This window comes from Lissotriton vulgaris, chromosome 8 (assembly GCF_964263255.1).
Source record: "Lissotriton vulgaris chromosome 8, aLisVul1.2, whole genome shotgun sequence".
In the NCBI taxonomy this organism is placed as follows: Eukaryota; Metazoa; Chordata; class Amphibia; order Caudata; family Salamandridae; genus Lissotriton; species Lissotriton vulgaris.
Window position 1 is genome coordinate 714624025 of NC_141696.1, and position 27107 is coordinate 714651131.

At 46.9% G+C, this 27107-nt stretch overlaps 1 protein-coding gene across 2 annotated transcripts in view; it reads right to left on the reverse strand.

Moving 5' to 3' along the window:
• SH3KBP1 (SH3 domain containing kinase binding protein 1) overlaps positions 1-27107 on the reverse strand; it is a 1359457-nt gene that overhangs the window by 11658 nt on the left and 1320692 nt on the right. For both annotated transcript variants that reach the window (XM_086934590.1, XM_086934589.1), the window contains one exon: positions 26392-26455. In XM_086934590.1, the coding sequence (XP_086790716.1) occupies positions 26392-26455 (64 nt within the window). The remainder of the gene's footprint in view (positions 1-26391; positions 26456-27107) is intronic.

The following is a 27107-nucleotide window of genomic DNA, read 5'->3' on the forward strand; positions in this document are numbered from 1 at the left end:
TCCCCCTCGCATTCCCGTTTATTGCCTGGGAGTGGTTCGAAAGGTTGTGGACGCGCTGGACCGGGTAATCTGATCTGGACTGAGTGACGCCTGGGAGGGCAGTAATAGTGTTTCAGCTGACTGGATCCTTCCGATGAGATGAAGAGATTGGTGACCTTAATCATAGACGCAAGCCTACTTTGATCTGTTCCGGGGATAGTGAGGAAAACAATGGCGGCAAGGCCAGAATCAGACAAGTCCCTGCCACGGTCCTCTAGGGGTTCAAAAACCATCCAATCAAACAAATTGGATCGATATACCCTACCTAAGGGGTCCCCTGGTGACACTAGGAAAACGCCACTGGTGAGTGAAGATGTAGCATCTGCCCCCGCTGAACCCACATTAACGGATCTTATGGCGGCTATTAACGGGGTGAAGACGGCACTGGGTCAGAAGATGGAAGCCCTGGATACCAAATTGGACACTGTCATAATCGAGATGGGGCTACTCCGAACAGACCTCGCGAAGACTAATGAAAAGGTCAAGTCACTTGAACTTTAGCCTAAAAGCCTAATTGAGGATGTGGGTCAGTTGCAGCGAGAGGTGCAGGATCTTAGGGCCTCGAGAGCTGTTGCAGACCGTAAACTGGACGAATTTGAAGGGAGAGTTCGACGTAACAATATCCGCATTCTTGGGGTACCTGAAAAAACAGAAGGCCAAACACCGGATATGTTTATTGAAACTCTTGTCCTGAACCATCTCAAGCCAAAGGGCCTTAGTAATTTGATCACAGTTGAACGTGCACACAGAGTCCCTGGAGGAAGGTCGAGGCCAGGAGCGCCTCCTCGTCCCATGATTGCAAGAGTACTCAATTTCCGGGACAGAGATGTGCTTCTACAAACTGCTCGAAATGGACCCCTCTGAAGTACGAAAATGCGTCTCTCTCCTTTTTCCCAGACTTTACCCTGATGGTTCAGAAACAGCGTCAGAACTTCCTAGCAGTAAAGAAAAAATTGAGAGACAAAGGATTTAAATACGCAATGATGTTTCCGGCCCGCCTTCGTGTTGAACTGAATGGGAAGGCTTGGTTTTTTGACAATCCTGAGGTGGCGGCGGACTGGCTGGACAGTGTGGCTGCAACAGAGAAGGAGGGCGGCGGCCGAGGCGAGACGGAAGAACAGTAATGATGTAAAGTTGTATCAATGGGGTTGAATAGTAATAGACTATGTCGGGGGGTGTGGTGGATGTGTAACGTTCTCCATTGCTTCCTAATGCTCACAAAGGTATGGTATTCTGTTGAATTGAAATGTGGTAGAGGCAGTGGAGCAGAGAGCGGAGTGGGGTACCTGTAAATGTAGGCCCTCCCTCTATTTTCTACCTTTAGTTAGTTGTAGATTAGAACTGGGGTAAAAAGGGGGGACAGGCACACTGCTAGTTGGGGATGCCCGTAAGCGGAATGCAGGGGTGCAGGGTGGGGGGGGAGTAGAGTTGGGGGGGGTGGAGGGGGGTGTTTGTCATAACATTGAACGTCATATTATTGGCATTTTGTTTTAAGTTTTTTGTATTTTGTATTATTGAAGGCATAAGTGTTTTGAATTTGAGTATAGTGCAGCAGACACCAGAGGATCATCTCCGTGTTTCACATGATGATGGGGGTAGTGAGCTCAAAGTTTTAAGTTGGAATGTAAATGGGCTGGGAGACAGAATCAAGCGCAGTGTTGTCCTTCAATATCTCAAGCGCCGGGCGCCAGATGTGGTCTTGCTCCAAGAAACGCATTTAGTTGGAAATTCATGCCAGGCGATGCATAGAAAGGGGTATAAGTTGGTTGCCCATGCGGGATTTACATCTGGGTCTAGCGGGCAGGTATCCTCATCCGAAAGGCACTCCACGTGGGTGGATGATAGGGGAAGGTTTGTTGGGATCTCGGGTCGTTGGGAAGGGCATGTTCTCACCCTTCTGTCAGTATATGTCCCCCCGGGTCTGCAGTATACCTCGTTCTTCAATTTGGGAAAACTATTGCTCGAACTACCAGTGGAGCTTTTAATCATGGGTGGCGATTTTAATGCCGTAGTCTCAGGAGTCTTGGATAGGCATCCCCGACGAGATATGGGGCGTGCCCAGAAATGGTTGCCCGATTTCTTGGATGCAATGAGTCTGGTGGATAGTTGGCGACTGTTCCACCCAGATAAGCAGCAGTACACGTTCCACTCGGGTGCACATGGTATCCTCTCCCGATAAGACAATTGTCTGGTTCCGGCTGCTAAGGCATCCTACATCGTCGAGGCGGTTCATCTCGCCAGGGGCATCTCTGATCATTCCCCGCTTTGGCTCCGGTTTTGTGTCGCTTCAGGATCTGCGGGTAGGGTTGCTCCTATTAACTCTTTCGCTGCGGCGGCTATTCCGCCGCAGCGCTAACGGTCGCGGGGGGCGCGCGGGTGAGCTCCGCGGGTGACAGAACCATTCCGTCACGGCTCGCGGGTGAGCTGTGCTCATGACGGAACGGTTCCGTCTCGCCCCGCCCACTCAATTAAACGCGCCGCGCAGGTGCGAAATCAGCGCCGCACAGGCGCGGCGGCCGGGCCGTGACGGAACCGTTCCGTCACCAGCACAGCTCACCCGTGAGCCGTGATGGAACGGTTCCGTCAATAGCCTGGAAGGGGTTAAACCATGGTATCTCCGAAATCCCAAGATTCGTAAGGACCTCATAAAGGCCTTAGACGATTATTTCACGAATAATGAAGGGTCGGTATCCTCTCTGGTGTCTCTTTGGGAGGCATTTAAGATGGTCATCAGGGGTCAAGCCTTATCATTAATAACTGGAGCCAAGAAAGAAAGATGTAAAGATATTGTTGAGGCGGAAACTGAGATTGGTAGGCTTGAGGAGGGGTTGGAGCGGGGGGTAACACCTACAAATCTGCATATTCTGAGTCTAAAACAACATGAATATAAATCTTTGGTTACTGATAGGGCTAAGGCTCTCGACAGGGAACAGAAGGAAAGACTTTACTATCTCGCAGATAAGGCGGAGAAACTAGTCGCTTGGTTAGACAAGAGAGATAGGGCCGGACGCGTGGTCCTGGAGTTAGTAACAGATGAGGGTGAGGCGCTTACGGACCCCCAGAGTATTGTTGATAGCTTGGCTACGTACTTCCAAACTGTCTATGCCTCGGTTTCGAATCGATCGGAGGACTCTAGTAATAGCTAGAGCACACACTTTACAAGAACCAGCCCTGATCGCTTCTCTTGATGCAACTATGGCATTTGATACCATGGAGTAGTCCTATTTATGGGCAGTCCTGGTGAAATTTGGATTTGGGCCCGGCTATATTGATTGGGTGCGTTTATTATATGCGGAGCCGCTCGCCCAGATAGTGGTCAATGGTCGGGTTGTGGCACCCTTTTCTTTGGGTCGGGACACTCGTCAGGGTTGCCCCCTCTTCTTTTCTCATTGGCTCTTGAACCCCTGGCGGCCTGGATCCGCTGGGAACCATCAATCCGTGGAATACGGTGGTCCCCTGACTGGGAAGATCGAATCTCCTTATATGCGGATGATATTGGGAGAAATCTCTTTATATGTCCTTAAGGGTGAGGCTCCGGTTCCTCCGAGAAACTGTCCCATTCAGATTACCACGAGAGGATTCAAATACCTGGGTATTTATGTCTCCCTGGATCCGACAACCAGATATGTTGAAAATCTTCTTCCCCCGTTGTTGAGGCTCAGAAGTGACTCCGCTCACTGGGGAAGGCTCCCGATCTCATTGTTGGGCCGTGCGGCCCTATTCAAGATGATGTCTCTGACCCGCTTCCTTTATGCCCTTCAGAACACTAGACGTAGTGCCCGCTAGTTATTTCCGCGAGGTGGAAGGGCTACAGCGTAGTCTGTTATGGGAGGGGAAGGCCCCGGATCGCTCTCGCAAAATTGACGCTTCCATGGTATAATGGAGGTATTGCCCTCCCGGATATCGAGCGTTATTATTGGGTCTCCCAGCTGGCTGCAATCAATCATGGAACTTATGGGCCCGTGTCGGATCCCGGTTATGCTATGGACAAATGGCTCCTCCCGAGGGGTAGTTGTAACAGGGCATTATATTCCAGACCGATGAAGCTTGCTTTGACAGGACCCACCAAACATGAGGTAAATATCTGGCATGATGCCACGAACTCCTTGGGGTGGAGGAACAGGTTGACACTGGCAACCCCACTTTTTGATTTGGAACAATTGGGTAAACTCTGGAACACAAATGGATTTGATAAATGGGAATTAATAGGGATTTCAACTATAAAGGATATGTGGGGCAAGGGGTGGGTTAAATCATTTGAAGAAATGTAGGTGGAATTTGAACTTTCCGGTTCTGAATATTACCGATATGTGCAAGTTCGACATTCGTTAATGGCGGTGTTGAGTACGGAGGTGGATATACCGGAAGCATCGCCCCTTGAAGATAGAATCCTAGACGGTCATCTCCCCGAAAAGACGATCTCCCTGATATATAAAAAATGTATTATTAATAGGGCTGACCTACGTAAGGAGCTGGGGGATAAGTGGACATGGGATGGGATAGAATTGGATGATGAAGACTGGCAATCAGTGCTATCCTCCCCGAAAGTGGTCGCTATTCCCGCTAGGCTGCGACTGGTACAGTTAAAAATTCTGCACAGAGTGTATGTCACGGACCCCCGCCTCGTACAGATGGGGGTGTTGGAAGTTGGATTGTGTAGACGTAAATGTGGGCTGGTGGGAACGTTCTCCCATATTATCTGGGAGTGCCGACACATAGCCGAGTATTGGAGTCACATTCATTAAAGTATCCGGGAGGTTACAGGTGTCTCCTTGTTACCGGAGGCGCGCAGATACCTTCTCAATATTTGGGAACCCACTGATCTCAACTCAGCACCGACACAGTGGGCCACTCTGAGCTATATGATTGATTAAAGAAACATTGCTCAACTGTGGGGTGCCGAATCGCCTCCCACCCTAGACAATTGGAAGAATGACTTGGACTGGAGTATGTTTCGTGAAAAAACTGTGTACTTGGCAAGAGGCCGTCCCCGAAAATGGGCATTGATTTGGGATCAGTGGAATAAATATAGGGGGGAGATTTGTGTACCACCTAGAGATATAGTATTTGATGTTCCCCCATCCCCTTAAATGTATTTCTTTCCTGATAATGTATGTGCTTTGACTCTGCTTCCCCCCTTTCCTTTCAAATGTATTGCAAAATGGAAATGTGATTCTTCTGTATTGTGTCCTTTTGGTTTGATGCCTTGATTTAATAAAAAAGAATTAAAAAAAAAACACTGGTGCTTGTGAACGTCTGCAACAAGGTGGCGCTGCCTCGCTAATTTAGGGATGGCCACAACAGTTAATTATTTATTCAATATACCTTAAAAATTATGAATACCTGCCACCCAAGCCATTCTTATTGCTTTGGGGGCCTGCAATATTCTGAATTGTCAAGCTTTCAGGAGTATGAAAATTAGTAGTTGTGTTGTTACTATCATTGGCAGAATGGCAGGGGAAATGTGTGGTGCAAGCTGCAGTGGCCTCCTGACGAGAGCCCTGGCACTTATTGCTCCTACTAAGCTTTATCTGTAATCAGGGATCATACGTAGGGCACAGGAGCACCTGCACGCCTAATACATATGATACAGTTATTTTAATCACAGTCTTCTAAAGTCAGGAGAGTTCCTTGCGGCGTTCGGGGACCTCTGTTGAGGTTTCTTCTCGTAATGCTTATGGGAAATCAAATGCCCCCAAGGAGCGCACACAGATTAAAGTGAGGAAGGCACAAAGTTAGGACACCTGCAAACGACCTCGCTGGATCCCTCACTCTCCCTGTGCCCAAATGCAATTGCCCGCAAGTGCACAGTGCAGCTGCCACCAACACAGTACCTTTGTGTAATTAGAGCAGGCTTTGCATCCCTGGGGACCCGCTCTCTCTCAACTAAAACGGGCGTTTGTAGAAGGAAGATGCTGGTAGGAATACTGGTGGTTCTCGGGGACGCTACCCGCCTCCCCTGAACAGAGCCTCTCCTAGCTGCTTACACAGGACGCAACTCTGGGGACGGAGCTGGCTATCCATACTCATATGGCTGGCCCACCCCTGGTTGCTAGGCAATGTGTCTTTGAAAGGCCAAGCAGAGATGCTCTGCGCAGCTCCTACCTTAAAGCTGCCGTTTTCAATCAACACCTGCCGCAGCGTTACCAGTTGTGCGGGGCGTGGAGGGTGAAGGGTGAGGTCACAGGGAAGCGTTAATCTTGGCCTCATCATGATAGTGTTTTTGGGACTAAAAACAATGTGCTCTGTCTCTGATCTGGCACCCTTCGATCATGGTCAAGGTTGAATGTTACCGGACTCACTTGTGGCAGAGTCCCAGGAAACATGGGAAGTCTTTTGATAGCCATTAGACTTCTTTAATGGGGGGACAAGCAAACAAGCCATTGGAGCATACTGGTAGGGTACAGAACAGAGAGGCAGGCAGCAGGCCAGCAAACAAGGTTAGATGCAAAGTGGCACTCCCCTTGCAACTCAGCAGTTAGCAGGCAGCAGACCAACACAGCAAAGCAGTCAGCAAAATGGCAGTTTCTCCTGGCAGCACAGCAGTCCTCTGGCAATGTGCAGTTTGTAAAGCCAAAAGCGTCTGGTCACAAGTCCCACGGAGTGTCTAAAGACATGGAGTCAGAGCCCCAGAACCTATACTTAAAAATGTCTTTGATGAAGGGGTGACTTCAAAGGAACCCTTTGAAGTGTGCAACAATCCCTTTCAGCCCAGCCCTGGCTCCAGTAAATCAGTTGGGGGGTAAATCCGCCCTTTGTGTGAGGGCAGAATGCATTCTATTCAGATGCATGTGGGAAACACCTCTCCCTCTCCGAGCCCAGGAAGACTATCAGTATACAGAAGAATGCAGATGTATCCCCTGTCAATCCCAGCCCGGCCTGTCTTGAGACTATCTGGAACCAGGTGTAGCTGTCCAGACGTGTATTAGAGTCGGGCTACAAAACACAGTCATAAGCAGAGAGAAAAGCCCACTTTCTAAAAAATAGTCATGTAAAATCCAACTAAACTAGTAAGCAGGATTTATCACCACTATTCAAAACATACCAAACATGGCAATGCCACTCCCTTCTCATCAGAAATTACCACTTAAAGATATATAAGGGAATTTCCAATGCTAGCCTGTAACATGAGTATGCCGCACAGCAGTAAAAAATGAAACAGGATGTTTGTCACAACCAGGACATGTCACACATAAGGCACAAGTCCTACCTTTTACGTATACAACACCTTGCCTATAGGGCTACCTACGGGGGGGCCTATATGCACTAAAACGGTAGTTTAAGGCTGGACAAGCAGTGTTAAAGACCAAGTTAAAGTGGCAGTAAACTGTGCACACAGGCCCTGATGTTGCAGCCCCGATACAGGCTCAAAAGGCTACTTCTGTGCTGGCACAAGCAGTGCTGCAGGCCCACTCGTAACATTTAATTTACAGACCCTGGGTATATGGTATACCACTGTACAAGGGACTTACAAGTAAATCAAAGAGGCCAAACAGGTGTAAACCAATCATACCATGTTTAGAGGAGAGAACACATGCACTTTAGCACTGATTAGTAGTGGTAAAGTACCCAGAGTCCTAAAGCCAACAAAAAAAACTCAGAAAAATAGGCAGAGGAAGGCAAAAGGTTTAGGGATAACCCTACAAAAAGGCCAAGTCCAACAAAGACTCTGACTGCGTGGCAATGCAGAGGAGAGCTGATTCCATCCCCTTTTATAGGGGAAGAACAGGAAACAGGAATAGGAATCTAAAAGGACAGAAAGTAGCACCATCCTGGATTGGTCAGTTTCACACCAAATATGATAGAAGACGTAGCTCATTTCTGATACTGGATAAGAACAATTCCTTTCAGAGGGATATGGATGAAACACTGTAAAGACTAGATTGTATGGCGTATATCCCCATGACCCACACTGTACTAGTAAGACCACTGATATTCTTAGCAATTTGAGACCCCCATAATGAAAAACAAAAGTTGCCGCCGAGTCTGACACAATTTGAAGCCTGATCAAGACCTAGCAATGAAAGAGAAAGGAGAGAGATTGGGTGCGTGCATTACTCGGTCTGATGCCCCTGCTCCACTGCAGACCACAGAGCATCCTTTGCTCTCCATCAAATTGGCAGGTAAGTGTGGGGAGGTGCACCATGCCCACAAACATTGCAGCAGCCTGCGCAGCGGCACAACACTGTCATTAGTAGCTAATCCAATCCCTTTATTTTTATGAAAGTGGTTTTGGTCTTACATTGTTTAATTTTCTTAGTATTCCAGTTTGATTTGTTGCATCAATGTACATCCGATTATCTTATGCTACTAAAGATCAAGACAAGAATCATGAAAGATACTGAAACTCATCGTTGACTGGCATCTGGATGACTCTCTGACTAGACTGTTCTGAGAGTTTGAACATGGCAGTGGAGAGAGATTGGCAAGTATTGGCAATACCAATAGGTCTCACCTTTGGGACCTTTTGGCTTTGCCAATGGATTTTTACTAAGGCTGCATGGTTCAAGAGGAAAACAAAAGGCATTATGATGCAGTTGTGTCATTTAGTATAAACCGCCACAAGCGTTTTTTCTTTTTATGTAATGATGAGACTTGGATTAGTAAATGTAAAAAAAAAGAAAGTAGCGTGAAAGAACAAGTTACTTACCTTCGGTAACAATGTATCTGGTAGAGACACAGTCTAGCTGCAGATTCCTTAACTTAGAATATCCCCCCAGCTGTCAGACTGAATCCGGAGGACTTTTTCTCAGCAGCACCTCTGAGCGCCGGGGGACGGCGCCGCTTGACTCCGCCCTGACGTTGTCCACAGACATGACGCCAGTGGAGCCATATAAGTCCCTCCCGGCGCGCTGACGTCTGTTTTCTTCGGTGAAACCTTTCCGCGCCACAACTCAGAGCCACCCCAAAAACTGTGAGAACGTGGGAACAGTGGGCCAAAAAGATAAAAAAATCTTAAAAATGACAAAAAACAGAGGATAATGAGAAACATCACCATGTAAATCAAAGAAAAAACACTTATATAATGGAAGGAAAGGAAGGGAAAAAACAGAGTACCGCTCCTAGAACCCGGCTCACAGAAGCGAAGAACCACATCCTCCAATGAGGCAAAACATCATTGGAAATTAACGCCATGACAAACGACAGGCAGTCTGCAAACATAGGATGTAACTGTAAAGGGCAACAAGACTTGAAGAACATGACTCATGGCAAGAAACCACATTACTGTAACAACAAATATACACCCCATAAACGACCTATTGACTATAGCATAGTCAAATAGATCTCCAAACCAAGTGACTGTAACAGTCAAAGAAACCCAAAAGAAAAGGGTAAAAATAGATGAGGGTGGAATTTATTATTCAGAGTTTTATATAGCGAGAACATGACCCAAGGGTATCAGAGCGCTTTACAGTTACACTTCGAAAATCGTTCAGCGTACAACAGATATAGTAGTAGTATTAAAACATATGGTTCAGATGTGTACCTTTCGTACCTGGTTAAGGCAATAACAAGAGTAGGACCCACAGTTGTAGTTCTGTACAACCTGAGTGCATTCAAAGTGATCAGGAGACTTTACCCTTACATACTTCATTGTATGTAAGGGTAAAGTCAGTAAAATCACCCAGGCTGTTCGCCTGGGTGATTTTACTGCGGACTTTCGCAATGTTCAGTGCGGGGTCCCCCAAGGTTCCTCCCTTTCCCCCCTTTTATTTAATCTTTGTATTTCCCCTCTCATTTTTTCACTGCAACAAATGGAGGTCGCCATATTTAATTATGCGGACGACCTCCAGCTTGTCTTCAATCTGTCCTCTTACCCCGATTCTGTTCTTAATTTCCAAACCATTATGATCCATATCCGGGACTGGATGAACCACAACCATCTGAAACTCAACCCAGACAAGACCGAGCTGGTGTTGACGGGTGGTTCATCCAGCCCCTGGTCCTCTCTTTTCTGGCCCCCTTCCCTAGGTCCCCCACCTGTTCCCTCTACCTCAGTCAAAACATTAGGCATTAAGCTCAATTCTCAACTCACCCTTCACTCCCAGGTTAGCTCTGTGGTTTCTTCTTCCTTTCTTTCACTGCGCACTATACGCAAGGTGTCCCGTTTCTTTTCATTTGATGCTTTAAAATTGATCACCCTGGCCATGGTCGTATCCCGCCTGGATTATGGCAACGCCCTATATGCAGGTATACCTGCATATAGTCTCCGGCGTCTGCAGCAGATCCAAAACCAGGCGGCGCGCCTGGTTTTCAAACTCCCAAAGTCTCACCATATCACCCCCCTCCTGAAGTCCCTACATTGGCTCCCTGTTCGTGCTCGTGTCCAGTTTAAGCTTGCTTCCATCACCTTTCAAGCACGACTGGGCACGGCACCGGCTTTCATCTCATCTGAGATTATCCCTTATGTTCCCTCCAGGGAACTGCGTTCATCTACCCAATCCCTTCTTACAGTCCCACGGTTCCGGAGAAAGAAATGGGGAGGCTCGAAATTTGCGACTCTCGCTCCGATCTTCTGGAACTCCCTGCCTCTCGAGCTTAGAGCCTCAACCCTGTACCCGCATTTCCGGAAACAGCTCAAGGCACATCTTTTTACTAAATTCTTCAATTAATTCATTAGCAGTTTTTTATTTTTCTCTTACTTAGCTCCAGCTCCCCTGCCCAGTTCTCTGTCAGTAGTAGCGCCATGAAGCCGCTGGTGTACGTGCGCTGTATAAATAATTTTAAATTCAAATTCAAATTTTAAATTCAAATTGTTCTGTTGAGGCAAACTCCTATATTAGCTCTAATTGGCACCAATTCTTTGATCTATGGTGAGGACTGTTATGGTGTCTCTATGACCTCTCATGGGTAGGATGCATCCATACCTGCGAGGACTAGGCAATGCAAAGGTGCTCTAATGAAGGCACTCAGAAGAAGGAAAAATAGAGGATCATCGGAAGAGAGGGCCTCCATAAGTGTACTGAGAGCCGCCTGCAGGAGGAAAGTAGGCGAGCAAAGAGGAAAGAAGTGGAACAAAAATTGTTCACAGTATTCACCCTGTTAAAGGAAAAGAACAATGCCAAATTATGGAGGTACATAAACCGCCTGAGCTTTCACCCTAGAGGCAAGGAGAACAACATTCCAAGCAATGAGTGGGAAGTGTATTAAGGGGCTTATACACCAGAGGCACATCAGCTGCTGAGCACGCCCTTCCTAAGAACACCTGGGAAACAAGCACCTACATAGACACTCCCCCCAAGCACACTGATTAAGTAGGCTCAACAACGTCTGAGGGCAATGGCTTCACAGAAGCAGAAATAACAAGGGAGATAAGGAAAATGAGGAATGATGGGGCGCCAGGCCCAAATGGTATTCCAGCACTGGCATTTAAATCAGTCCAACCATTCTCTGCCTCAATCCTTACCCCTTTATACAACTTTGCATACTCAAAGGCACTCCAACCCCGCCAACAACAGGCTAGTGGCCCTGCTGGACGTAGAAGCCAATGCCTACGCCAAACTACTGTTGAGAGAACTAGAGGACTGGGCTAATAACAATGAAATACTACAATTCTACCGGACCGGCTTCAGGACAAACAGCACAACAACAGACAACATCATGGCCCTGGCCTATCTTTCAAAACGTGCGTGAAAGAAAGGCACCTGCCGTTGTTTTGCTGTTTTATCGACTAAAGTACTGCTTTTGATAGAGTCGATAGAGGCAAACTCTGGGGAAAACGGTCAGCCTGGTGAGTTCCATCAAAGCTACTGAAAACCATCATATCCCTTCATGAGGGGACCTGGGTACAAGTCAAGATAAGCCCTACAGCGCTAGCAGCAAGAGTCGAAACCAACAACAGACTGAAGCAGAGCTGTGTCTTGGTCCTCCTATTATTTAACCTCTATACAGCCGACATGGGGAGAGCTTTGAAAGAGGCAAGTCTAGTTCCCCCTAAACTGGGTACGGAGAGACTGGCAATTCTTCAGTACACAGACGATGCTGTAGTGATGGATCACACACGGGTGGGCCTCCAAAGAGCATTAAAAGAGCTGGGGAAGTATAATAAGGAAAATCACCTGATAGTCAACCAGAGTAAAACAAAGATGCTGGAATTTGGGAGATCACCAAATTGGCACCGCCACAGCCTATATTTATCTTGGGGTTTGGCTACATGAGAGGGCAAAATCGGAAACTCATATAAAACATCTAATTGTCAAAACAAAGAGTGTATCCTATCAATGAGACTCCTAAGCCAACGCTTGACCAGCCCTACAGCTGATCCCATGTTGAAGGTCCTCAGAGAAAAACGAATCCCGGCCATCAACTACAGTCACTTGGCATTTCCAGGAGCCTTAGACAAACTCATATCAGCAGCGCAGGTCAAAGCCCACAAAAACGTGTTGTAAGCACCTAGGCACGCAAGGAACACCAGGCTACGGCTGGAACTAGGGCTCGGCAGACCTGAACTGGCCCTCCAGGGGTACCTAATTAAGTATAATATTAGAGTCCTAAAAGCACCGTATAACTCTCTCAAACACCACCTGGCAATAATCTTTAGAGAAGAGGACTCCCCCTGGCACACCAAGCTGGGCAAAGCAATATAGACCCTCAACATCGAACCCAAAAGTCTGTCCCTAACAGACATCTCGCACAAGACCTGGTCAAACATCATGAGATGGCAGGTCCGTTCCATTTCGTATGAATTGGATTTAACCGCACTTCGCCATAATACCCCCACAAAGGCATTGGATGAATTTTACACTATTACCCTTGCCCCTTTTGGCAGGTCGCTCCCCACGCCGCAACAGCACCACCTGATTGCCCGTGTCTCCCTGCTCAATGCTGCTGCCTCTGACGCGTGTTCAAGGCCCTCCTCCACCCGCAGGCTTCCACCTGCGCTTCATCCCTAGGTTTACTCACTGTATTGTATTGTATTAATTTTGGTTGTATTGTGATTTGTTGTTTTCGTTTTTATTCCTCTTTTCCCCGTGTGCTATTTTCTGTGCCCTGAGCCCTTTATTTGCCTTCTGTATCCATTGCTGTTCCTCCCCCGTTTTTTCCCGCCGCTGTGTCCCCTGCAACCCCATCTCCCTGATCGCCCATTCGTCCGCTCCCACCTCTCAACTGCTCCTCCTTCCCACCTCCCCTTCTTATGGCGACCACGCACAGCTGGCGTGCATAAGGCAAGTCCATCTGCAACTGTCCGCGCCCAGCGCCAGAACCCCACACCACGATGCCCACTTCCTCCGCTATGATGCCAGCACCCTTCACGCACTCAACGCCGGATGATCTCACACTGCTTCCTAGACGCCCGAAGCGCACCCAAGGACCCTTCTCCTGCCGGAACTGCAGCTTCACCAGCTTCCGATCCGCAAATCCACCCACCAGGAAAGAACCCAACCACTTCAGATGCATTCTTCTCAACACCGGGTCCACCCGCAAACACGCCGTTGAATTCTGGGACCTACTCGACTCAACCTTCCCAGACGTCGCCTTCCTGACGGAGACCTGGCTAAACCCCTCCTCGGCACCCGACATCGCCATAGCCATCCCGGAAGGCTACAAGATCACCCGCAGGTAAGGCACCAACGGAGCAGGAGGAGGAATCGCCACCGCCCACAGGAGCACTCTCAGAGTCTCGACCAACACCGACGACACCCTCAGCACCGCCGAACACATGCACTTCCAGATCCACACCGATCCCAACACCACCTTCAGAGGAACACTCGTCTATAGACTCCCGGACCCCGACCACAGTTCAGCGACTCCATTGCCGACCTCGTCAGTCCACACGCTGTTGCCTCCACAGACTACATCCTTCTCGGGGACCTGAACTTCCACCTCGAGAACAACAACGACCGCAACTCCACCACCCTGATCGACAACCTCGGACTCCCGACAACTCGTCACAACACCCACCCACTTCGCTGGCCACACGCTTGATCCCATCTTCTCCGCAAGCGCCAACGTCTCCTTCAACCACACCACCGAACTCCACTGGACCGACCATCGCTGCATCCATTTCACCTTCCGGAAACCCACCACGCACCACCGCACCCAACAGATCCCCCGCCGCTGCTGGAGCAAAGTCACCGTAGACCAGCTAACCACCACCCTCGCCCAGAACCCACCCGCCGACCCCAATACCACCGCCCGCAACCTCAGACAATGGATCGGCGACTGCGCAAACACCCTCGCCCCGATCAAGAGACCCTCCAACAGTCACGCCAACAAGAAAGCCAGCTGGTTCACTGAAGACCTCCATGCCTCTAAGCAAACCTGCCGAAAGCTAGAGAAGAAATGGCTCAGTGAACAGACACCAGCCCACAAGAAGGCCACCCGCAGACACCATCACCTCATCAGATCCACCAAAAGGTCCTCTTTCAAAGACCGCCTAGACAACAACGCACACAACAGCAAAGAGCTTTTCAACATCGTGAAGGAACTCTCCAACCCCAGCTCCAACACCAAGGACATCTCACCTTTGCAAGACCTGTGCGACTCCCTTGGCAACTTCTTCCATTGCAAGATCGCAGGCATCCACGACAGCTTCAACGTCCCGACCACCACTGAGACCTCCATCCCCACGTCCACCATCCGCACCAACCCCCTGCTCCCCTGGACCAAGATAAACAACGACGACACCTTCAAAATCATGAACACCATCCACTACGGATCTCCATCAGACCCATGCCCACATCACATCCTCAACAAAGCCAACACAACCATTGCACCCCATCTCCGGAAAGCCATCAACATCTCCTTCGAGACAGCAACCTTCCCGGAGAGCTGGAAGCACACCGAGTTCAACGCCTTACTCATAAAAACCCAAGGCTGACCCCAAGGACCTCAAGAACTTCCGGCCCATGTCCCTGCTCCCGTTCCCAGCGAAGGTCATCGAGAAGACCGCCAACAGACAACTGACCCGCTACCTCGAGGAGAACAGCATCCCGGACCCGTACCAGTCTAGGTCCCGCAGCAACAACAGCACCAAAACTGCCCTCATCGCAGCCACAGATGACATCAGAGCCCTGCTGGATAACAGAGAAACGGCGGCCCTCATCCTCGTGGACCTGTCAGCCGCCTTCGACATTGTCTGCCACCGCACCCTACGCACATGATTCCATGACGCTGGGATCCAAGACAAGACTCTGGACTGGACCACCTCCTTCCTCTCCAGCAGAACCCAGAGCGTCCGCCTCCCCCTTTTCCGCTCCGAAGCCACAGAGATCATCTATGGCGTACCCTAGGGTTCATTCCTCAGCCCAACATTGTTTAACATCTACATGGCACCGCTCGCCCACGTTGCCCGACTGCACAACCTCAACATCATCTCCTACGCCGACGACACCCAGCTGATCCTCTCTCTCACCAAGGACCCCCTCACCGCCAAAACCAACCTCCACGAAGGAATGAAAGCCGCCACCGAGTGGATGAAGAACAGCCGACTGAAGCTAAACTCAGACAAGACGGAAGTCCTCATCCTGGGCTCCACCCCCCCGGCCTGGGACGACACCTGGTGGCTGCACGCACTGGGAACAGCTCCAATACCCACTGATCACGCACGCAACCTAGGGTTCATCCTCGACTCTACTCTCTCCGCATGCTCCGTAAGATCTAAAAGGTGGATCCCCACAGAAACAAAAAGAACGGTCACCCAGGCCCTCGTCAGCAGCAAGTTGGACTACGGAAACGCCCTCTACGCAGGAGCCTCGGCCAAACTCCTGAAACGACTCCAACGCATTCAAAACGCCTCGGCACGCCTGATCCTCGACATCCCTCGCTGCAGCCACATCACACCCCACCTGAAAGACCTGCACTGACTCCGCGTCAACAAGAGGATCACCTTCAAGCTCCACACCCACGCACACTCAATTTTAGCATTTTTACTGTAATGATTTTAAATAATCAAACTGTTAATAAATCAAATCAACTGACCACAATGCAGAAGATGATCAGTTGTTGTTTAGGGTAGGAATTTGCTCATTATTAAGTTCTTCGCTTCCCTCTTGAAGGTTTAAGTGTTTGGAAGTCTTCTAATTTTTGGAGGGAGTGAGGTCCAGATTCTGGGGGCAGCTCCGGAGAAGGCTCTGTCATACGTTTTCTTCTTCTGAAAGACGGGAGGTTTCAGCATCAGGTCTCTGGCACACGTCGGGATGGTCTGCCTCCACTGGATAACTCAATTTTCTGGGCTAAGTACATTGAGGTTTTGTAGTGGAGCAATTTGTGGGTAATACATGCTAGCTTAAGCTGAATTCTGGCTTCATATGTAGCCAGTTTAACGCCTTAAAGTGTGGGGAAAAGGGGTTGTATTTTCTTGGACCTGTAATGAGTCTGCGGGCGCATTGCGACAGGCGACAGGCTTTTAGTGGTGCTGTGGAGATCTTATGTATGTAGTCCTGCTAATGTTGTACAGCCATATTCAATCCTTGATATGACTAAAGACTGAACTGCCAATTTGAGGTCTGACGTAGTAATTAGTGGTTTCAGTTTTCTAAGGTAGTTCAGGTGAAAACGGGTACTTTTAGCCATTGATTTGATGTGGGCTTTCATGTCTAGGTTCTTATCAAGTGTGATTACTAGTGATTTGGTCGAATCAACTAGGACAAGAGTGCAATTTAGCGCTGTGATCAGTTTGGTCCACTTCTTCACATCTGAGGTGCTTTTTAGGGGGATATTACCAGGAATTACGTTTTTTGCGCATTTAGTTTCAGATGGTTGCTAGTTAACCAATGTAATGACACCTTTAAGGCATTATTCATTGTCTTGATCTCCTCCAGCGAAGAGATCTTTATGTAGATCTGAGTGTCATCTGCGTACATGTGATGGGAGATGTTGGCGTGCTGGAGAACCCGCCGGCAAAGAGGCGACCCGAGTCCCTACCCCCTCGGTGGGGCCCGCAGGTGAGCCAGGGAGAGGGGGTGACCCAAAGAGGGCTAGCAAAAGCCAGAGAATAGGCTTCCAATTGGATTCTAGTCACCCCAGCACAAAGAAATGGTGGGTAGGAGGGGGCCCATTCCTGAGGACTCGTGTCCAGTGAAGACTGGGAGCAGCGTGCCTCAACGTCACGTTTATGCGAGGCTGGCGACCTCAGTGACTTTTTTTTGTGCTTACCTGCATGAGGCAAGCGACGTCCGATGGAACGACTCCGTGACCGGGCCCGAACAGGAACTGCAGCTCGAGTCGTGGTGCTCTCCAAAGCACCACATACAGATTTCATGTGGATCCGTCGCCAACATCTGCCGCGTACAGGATCCACACAACTTAAAGCCCGTAGGCATAGCACACTGTTCCCGGACGCCAAATGGAATCAAGAACAAGAACCAGGCCAGAGGAACCACTTCTCCTGAATCCGGTTGGGACGCGGAAAAGAAGGAAACTGACGTCAGCGTGCCAGGAGGGACTTGTATGGCTCCACTGACGTCATGTCCGTGGACAACGTCAAGGCAGAGACATGCAATTCCGTCCCCCGCCGAGCAGAAGTGCTGCTGAGAAAAAATTCTCCGGATCCAATCTGACGCCTTGGGGGATATTCTAAGTTAAGGAATTTGCGGCTAGATGTCTCTATCAGATCCATTTTCATTCTAGCAGGTTGGGGAGACACAGGATACAAGTGAGAGAGAGCAACATGGAATGCAAGTGGGTTATGAGAAGCACACAGGTACGATAGAGCAACGTGGGTGGGGAGAGAAAAATATGGGTGAGAGAGCAGCGCCAGTGGAGGTGAGAGAAGAACACCAGGGAGACAGCTGCAAAACACATGCACTCTCATGGACTGGCAAAGTAATGGGTTTGGAGAGATATTTTGGGAAAGGTACAAAAAAACATTAGAAGATATGTAAGGATGCGTTACAGATACTGCCCAAGGGGCGCAATGCATGTTTGCGCTTTCTTCTTGCACCTCAGGGCATTTGGTACAATAGAGGGGGGCCTTTTTTAATATGGACAGTGCCAGCACCCATTTTACTACGATGTCACCATGAGGGGGCATTCCCTTATTTGCATAAGAGAGTGTACCCATGCAACTGAGAGAACCCTTTGCCATTTTATGCGTGGTTTCAAACTGTCAGATGGATGCATTCAGATTTTAGATGATTCTTTTTTTGTGTTCAAATATTTTTTATTAGGATCTACAAAGAGATACATCATTACAAGAAAGATCGGGTCCGATAAATTAGATACAGTACTGTAAGAAAATCGTAAGAAAATGAAGTATAAAATTTGGTACTAGCACAGCAAATTGATTCCAGTAAAACAAGCAAGTCCAGAAAAAACAAATAAGGTTCCACATATATTGAACAGCAGGCAGATAGATGAGCATTGCGTCCAGAGGTATACGACAGTTTGTAAACATGACCTGAGGAAAAAATTGGCACCACCACTCAAGAGCAGAGGCAACATGAGTTATACATTTGCGTGAACCAACCCTATACACATAGGAAAGATATACATAACAGCTATGATATGAAGCGCTCAGAGTAGCATGAGACCAATTTTCAAGGAGGTTTGAATGAGTCAAAGTGATCGTCTAGTGATGACCAAAGTTTCCTGAGTGGCGGTCTCCATGGGGTAGAAGTTAAGGATATGTTGTCCGCACCTCTTAAGTGGGAGACCCAATTCAACCAGTGGGGAAAAGAAGCTTTGTTCGTGCTTTTCCAGTTATTAAGTATGATTTTGACCCCAGCCGTCAGCAACAGGTCCAGTAGGGCTTTGTCATCATCGTTGAGTGTGACAGCTTTGGCAAAACCTAGAACAAGCGTTGAAAATTCTCTTGGTAAGGTGATATGGAGGACTTTATTTATGAAACCAAAGATTCTGTCCCAATAAGAGGTAACACAGGGGCATTTGAAGATTAGGTGTTCCAGGTCACCTCCCTCACCCGTACAATTCCAACACGTGTCGTCAGGTTTGATTTTATGTAAAAACAACCTCCTAGGCGTCCAGAAGGCTTTATGAAGGAGCCAGAACTTGGTCTGTGACAGAGTAGGGCAAATTTTGTGGCGAGTGGTGGACTCCCAAGTACTGGCCCAGATTGTGTCTGAGTTAGGTGTGGAGGAGAATGAGTCCCAGTAACGTTGGAGAGGTGCATTTAGCGTGGACGATTGTGGCCGCATTAGTTTGTACAGTCTAGAGACTTGATGCCCCAATTTGTTAAGAGAGGTGAATAAACCTGGGAGGGAGGGGGTGACGGCCTTCAGGTCAGCCTTCGCTAGTGCAACTTTAATGTGTAAGAAGTTATAGAATTCGACATTATGGAGTTGGAACTTATCTTGAATTTCCTTGAAGGTTAGTGGAAGCGAGTTTGACGAGTTGGTGTGGGAATATGATACCATTGTCTATCCAGGCGGGGTAGTTTAGAGGTTTCCCTTTGTATTTAATGGCGGAATTATGCCATAGAGACTCCCAATACGAGTGACGGAATTGTTGCGGGAGGTAATTACTAACCTTTAGAAGAGCCAATTTAGTGTTTTTGAAGATAGGGCCCGGACCTAGGCTGGGGCGGGGTTTGACGGTGAGTAGGGCGCAGGGGCTGAGACCCTTCAGTATGGACTTTTCCACCGAGAGCCACACTGGTGTATAGTCAGGTTGGGAGGATAACCAATGTGACCCTTGTTTCGCTAAGAAGGCAATTTGGTAGATTTTGTAATCTGCCAGATTGACTCCACCTAGTTTTTTATCTAGTCGAAGTTTTTTTAAACTGATTCAGGCTTTTTTGCCCTGCCAAAGAAATGCCGAGATGATTTTGTCTAGTTTAGTATGGAATTCTTTGGAGAGGAAGAGTGGGAGCATCGTGACAAGGTAGTTTACCAGAGGGGATATCATCATTTTTATAGTTTCAACGCGGCCCCACCAGGTGATAAAGCGGGGTGACCAACCGTCCAACAGATTTTTGATTTTGTCTAGGGTTTTGTTTTCATTATGTTTAAGGGTACTCAGTAGCTCATCAGTGAACTCAATCCCCAAATATTTAATCAAGCCTGTTTGCCAGAATAGGCCGGAATTGCCCAGCACTTCTCTTGGGGTGTGGATATTAAGAGGTTTTACTTCGGATTTGTCTCTGTTTAATTTGTAGCCGGATAGGGAGGAGTATTTGTCTATTGAGGACATTAGCGCACCAATGGAGTTAGCAGGGTTTTCCATCGCGATCAGAATGTCGTCCGCATATGCTGCAAGCTTGATGCGCGAATTCCCAAAAGAAATACCCTCAATGTCCTAGATGATTCTTATGAATGGCAAATAGTAATGGACGTTGGCCTCAGCCCTCCTTTCTACTTCAAGACTGTCCAGCATATGTGTAGTCTTTTAAAATGATAGCCGACCGACAACTGGTTTTGTTTTGAGCCAAAGCAGGCTCAGAAATATGCTATAAGATGGCATCCAAACCCCCTTTTTTTTTAAAGAAACTGGGTTTTGGCTTCTTCATGGTATTCAAAGTAGGCTGTCACTACTAATTGGCCGGCCTGACCAACACATATAGCTCTCTGCTTTTCAAATAGGAGCATTAGCACATTGTTACGACCAAGCCAATTTCCCGTTTTCTAGCTCGCTTGGCATCAATGACCCCCCCCCCAACCTTCACCGGGATGGGGGAGGGTGGGTCACTAGTGGCACTGCACTACCACAGTAAGAAGCAAACAATTACCAGAGCATGGGTTGCTCTACTGCCATTGTCATGTTGTTCTATGCACAATATTGAGTGGATATTTGTTTTCCTACAGTGGATGCCACCTGTACCAAGTCACAGACTAACATGGTCTAGTCTACTAAATATGTCCTGTCCCTCTCGCACCTATCTATTATTGATGCAGGAGCATGTTTAATCTGGTAAAAAATGCAAGCAGAGCTCCTCGCTCTTGCGGTTTTCTTTCTTTTTGTTTATTGATCATGTTCCCTTTTTTCCTTTCTCCTTGCTACCTTACAGCCACCAAACCCGACTTCTGGAGCGATGCTTCAGAATGATCCAGTGAGGCATTAGTGCCTTTTCTGGTGAGCACATTATTGCCTGAGTCACATGTAGTTCTTCCACCAGACTGTATTCTCTCTCTGCTTCTTAACATATACTCTTTCCATGGCGATTTAAAGAGATCACTTAAGTGGTTGCAATTTGTATTTTTTCAAGGAAGTTTTTTTTCCATGGTTTAGCAGATTGGTGGTCATAGGTACTTCTTAGTAGTTGTTTTCTAGATTTGGTCACCTTTGCTCTAAGACTCATGCCGCTTGGTATACATAAACCCTGGGAAGTCACATACATCGATACCACTCAGATGGCTGACCAGAACACATCCTATGGACTTTTGGTTATGTTCGACGACGCAATCGTTCAGTCAATTATTATTTGAGAATGTTACATATGTTTTGAATTCTAGTGAATTGGTCATAAATTACCTTGTTTTGTCCTGAAGAGGCCAGAAATCATATTGGCCGAGATGCTTCAAAGTTGTCTACTGAGAAGTTTACCACAAAATCAAACAGTCCGCAGTGAAAAGTGATCACTATGGCAGTCCACTACCAGTGGGTGCACTGCTGGACTACACCCGTCTGTATGTAGAGTCTTCCCCCCACTCTTTAAACAGATGCTGGCCTGCCTCTAGTTCGAGAAGGAGCCATAGTTTCAAACTCTGGTCTTTCCTTTCAAGAATGTGCTCTCCTCAGCACAAGTGTGAACTGCCAGATGTCTGTCCATTTGCTGAGGCTAGCGCAGTTTTAGTATCATCAGGTGCAGTGTACCAGTCAGAGCCAGAAGCACCTAGTTAGGGAAGCAGGGACAGTGCGCCCCATTTCTACTTACGGTCTGGTGTCTTTCCGCAACTCTCATCCTGATACTGTCCTATCAGTCACTAAAACCAGACATAGCTTATTGCCACTCTCTATCCCCCACCCAAACCGATGTCTCTCCTCCGGATTTTTCTGCAAGAATGGTGTTGTCACATGAGGGTCCGATCAATTTGGCTGCTCACTGGTGTGGCGCCACAGAAGCTGAAACCACAAACCAGAACCTGCTGCACCCTACAATGAATGTATATGCAGAGTACAGTAGTTTTACAAAGTAGCCATCTACAACACCACCATTCCACTCTTGTTTGAAAGGGTGCATTTTACACAACTGAATAGCATTTGTTTCTGGTCCACTTAAATGATGAATATTCAACACAAAATGTTGGGCATTATCTATGTGCAAACTTCTATTACACTCTTTACAGAAATCAAATAAAAAAAGGCTGAATTATTTACTAACAAAAATACCAAGGACCAAGAAGAGGTGCGCTAGCAGTAAGAGATGGATTTTAAAAGTGGTTCAACTTAAGGGGCAAAGAAACATGGTCATTATTTTTGTTTATTTTTATATATTTGTAAAGTTTTATATAGCGCAAACGTGACACAAGAGGGTAACAAATATGGGATCACACTGCTTCACCTCCCAGCAGGATCGCCCCTAGGCATCATGGTCAATGCAGTTCGCCAAGTGTGTGTACTTGCAAAGTCTCTCGAGTGTTTCACCAGGTAGGTGCAGATTGGTGCTGGCCATCTCTAGACACGTGTTTCTGGATTGTTATCCGTCATCAGTAGAGATTAGGCAATAAGAGTGTAAGAGGTTGCTGAGCAGGATGCCAAAATATTCTCAGTTGTCGGTAACTCTCCAGGCGCGCAGGTGCCTGTCCACGAGCTCGTCCGCTCAAATGGCTCGAGGGAGCCTTTTAAATAGGAAACAAATGTGGGATCACACTGCTTCACCTACCAGCAGGATCGCCCCTAGGCATCATGGTCAATGCAGTGCGTCAAGTATGTGTACTGTATTCTCCACTGATGACGGTTAATAAACCAGAAACACGTGTCTAGAGATCAGCACTATTTGCGCCAACTTTGGCAAAATACTCGAAAATATCGGAGCAAGTTACAAAAGACTGCATTTACCAGAATGCCAGGGGCGAACCTTGCCTGAGAGGTCAGCGGTGTGCTCCCACATCCTGTAGTCTATTTAAAGTACTCCCGTGAGCCATTGAGCTGACAAGCTCATGGATGAAGCACTTGCGCGCCAGTGAGAGGTACCGGACCTGATTTAATGTTTGGCAGCCTACTCCGCAAACCCAAAAATAAAGACTGTATTCTCTACTGATGACGGTTAATAAACCAGAAACACGTGTCTAGAGATCAGCACTATCTGCTCCAACTTTGGCAAAATACTCGAAAATATCGGAGCGAGCTACAAGAGACTGCATTTACCAGAATGCCAGGGGCGAACCTTACCTGAGAGGTCAGCGGATTTGCTCCCACATCCTATTGTCTATTTAAAGTACTCCCGTGAGTCATTGAGCGGACGAGCTCGTGGATGAAGCACCTGCGCGCCAGTGAGAGGTACCAGAAGTGATTTAATGTTTGGCAGCCTACTCAGCGAACCCCAAAATAAAGACTGTATTCTCTACTGATGACAGTTAATAAACCAGAAACACGTGTCTAGAGATCAGCACTATCTGCGCCAACTTTGGTGAAATACTCGAAAATATCGGAGCTAGCTACAAGAGACTGCATGTACCAGAATGCCAGGGGCGAACCTTGCCTGAGAGGTCAGCGGTGTGCTCCCACATCCTGTTGTGACCCAAGAGGATATCAGAGCGCTTTACAATACAATGTTTTTAAACATTATATGAATGGGGTAATATACATACATTCCAACTTCGACATTCAATACAAAAGAGGTAGACAGTGGTATATGGATAACATATGTGGCTAGTAGTCATCAAAGAATTAAAGACTTAGGATGTGAATTTGTCCATTAGAAGTATTTTTACTTATTTTTTGAAGGAGGTAAAGGAAGAGATTCTGCGTACATCTGGAGGTAAGGAGTTCCAAATCTTCGATGCGATCCCGGAGAATGCTCTGCAACCAGTTCTCTTTTTGTGGCAGGATTGAGGTTTCAGTAGTAGTGAGCTTGGACTTCGCGATTGTCTGCATCCTCCCAACTGCTCTAGCATTTGTGCTAAGTAACTGGGGGTATTGCTATGCAGGGCTTTATGGGTCATGCAGGTGATCTTTAGTTGTATTCTTGCCTCATAGGGTAGCCAGTTAAGAGCTTTCAAGGTCGGAGAAATGTTTGTTTTAGTTCCAGAGACCAGTCTGGCTGCAGCATTAAGAGAAGCCCTCAGCGGGGCTAGCTTGTATTTGGGAAGACCGCATAGAGTGGTGCTTCTATAGTCCAATCGTGGTAACACTAGGGCTTGTACCGCCATTTTTAAGTCAGTCTGTGGGAGTAAGGGTTTAAGTTTCCTTAGGATACTCATCTGATAATTAGCTCCCTTGGTGTTATTATTAATTTGAGTCTGCCTATTTATGTGTTTGTCTAGGGTGATTCCCAAGGATTTCGCGGAGTCAATGATGTGGGGAGCGAAATCAAAGGAAGTTAGATGCTTCAGCCATAAGTCTATCTTGGGTGTGTGATTGGGGGGGAGATGAGGAGGAATTCCGTTTTTTTGGTGTTAAGCATGAGGTGGTTGCCAGTGAGCCAACTTTGAGTACTATGTAGAATAGCGTTGAGGGAGATGAAGTCATCTGGAGAGGAGATTTTCATATACAGTTATGTGTTGTCCGCATACAGGTGATTTAGAATTCTAAACCTAATTCTCAAAAAAAGAGACATTTTCTCAACAGGTTTGCTCCTGTGTTTGGGGTAGCTTCCCAACTTTTTGAGAAATCTGGGAGTACTCCTTGGATTCTGTGACCGGCGCGGTTCCCATGAGTAGCTCTAAAACTCATTTGTGAATTGCAAGTTCTTCACATGCAAAAACATTGACACAGGAATAAATGTAACATGTGTGCATGTGTGAACACTATGCATACTCTGCAATATTGCAAATGCACTTTAATATGTTTTAATGGTATTGCTCTGCAGACAGTATTTTTCCCTACGGACACACCCATATAACTACTACTGGCCAGTGCCCTACCCATTTCCACCCTGACAGATTTGAGTAAAACTTCAATCACACACACAGTGCCTTACAAAGGTTTGTGCATACCCTAAACTTTTGAGTTTCTAAAACAGGGGTCTCCAACCCTCTCATTAATAAGAGCTACTTACAATCAATGAAAGTCATCCCGAGCTAATAATATTATTAGTGATGTACTAGTGATCATATCAGATGAGATTACATTAGTGGTCACCATAAGCAAGATAACTAGCAGTGATCACCTACGTATATCAGGCAGAGTAGCAGACAGTAATGCTAATAAGCATTTATCAATTTGGAATGAGTCTACATGGGTAATTCATAACAGCCATAGCAGCAAAGCAACAGGCACCAAGGTATTAATATTAGTAAGAAGTCTCCCCAGTGCCACCTGATTAATCACTCAAATGTCAGCTTTAAATATATTTTGGAATTTTTTTCTTGAATACACCCTTTTAAATTTTGGTCAACATAGACTAATTCAACCAACCAAAAGTGTCTAATTTAGTCGGCTGGGCTGCACACTAATCTGGGTGGTGAACTCTGCTCCGTTCACTGTGTTTTCCGCACTCCGGGGAGCATGCGGAGTTCCCTAAAACTAAGCTCCGTGGAGTGTAGCAGAGCAGAGTTTTTTTCCTCGCTCCCGCTCATCAATGTCAAGTTGGCGAGTGCGAGCAAGGAAAATCCACTTCCCTGCGAGATTTTTCCTCCCTCATGCTCGCCAAGGTATAGTTAGAGAGGGCGAGCAAGAAAAATCAACCTCCTGGTGAGATTTCTCAACACAGGCGGTCAGATTTCTCAATGCGAGGAGCAGCAGAAAGGAGGCTGCGCCTTCTTGCGCTGTGCATGGTGCCGTTCGCAATGATTTTACAGGACAGGACAAACAACCGGCACTCAAAATCACTGCGAACGGCATGACCCTAACACACTCTTCCGTAGCAGAGGTTTTTTTTCAGTTACGCATAGTGAAACTCCACCCAGGTCTACTGCAGACAGAAGATCTACTTACAGGTAGGTAGAGAGCAACCAGTTGGAGAAGCCAGTTTTAAATGTTCATATCCTTTGAAAGCTATTCCAGACCAGGAACACCCATTCGCAGTGCTTGTGGGCAACGCTGTAAACAGATATGTTTAAATCTACAAATCATCATTCAGAAGTAACATTATTTGAGAAAAGTTGCTTTGTGAATGTAAATTTATGTTGCCTGAATTACACAGATCAAATGCTTTAAAACTGTTTTGGTGACCCATGTCGATGTCACTGCTGAATTGCAACTCGTCAAAATAGTGCACCAAATTGGGTTTTGTTTTTTTGACATTTTTACCTGACTACATGCTGCACTTTAATGTAATGTGAACTAAATATGTTTTTGCCCCTGAACAAAACTCATGGTTTAAATACATTGCATTTTGCATAAATTGAATACCTGTAACCGTAGACGAATTTTCTTCTCTTCATCCAGCTCTGTCAACAACTGTTTAATTTCTCGTCTGCAAAAAAAGTTTTTACATTTTAGAACAGCATAATTAATAAAGGCCTCTGAACAATAGACTCCTTTCATACACCCCATGGACATGAGAGACATGTTCTTAATATTGTGTGTGTGTGTCAGCGAAGCCTTTAACCTCATGGGCGCAATAGTAATTACGGCCGTATGCTGAGATTTTAAAAAACCCATGTTACATGACGAGCTGGGCTCGTCATGAGCGTGCGAGGAGGCTACACCATGACGAGCCCAGGTCATCATGAGTGTGGAAGGGGTTAAGCAAATATGGGTTTTCATATGTAATGTAAATAGTATACTATACAAAATTCCAGAATTATCCAGTCATTTTTTCCAATGTACCTTCTGCAGCAATTATGTCCCCCACTCCATGTTATTTTCTGATACTTTCCAAATGGAATGTGATGGTTTGTTACTTTAGGTAGATTCATTTGCATGACTTCGCCATAAGCAACAGCGTAACTAGAGCCGCTGTTGGTTCTAGCTCAGCTCCTGCTTCTAACATTTCTCTACATATTCATTACTGTCATCTTTGTCTAGAGATGCAATCCACCACTTTGATCAATATCAATATCAATATCAATCCTACACAGGTTTTGATTGGACACAAGAGGCTTAACTTCAAGTAAGAACCTCAG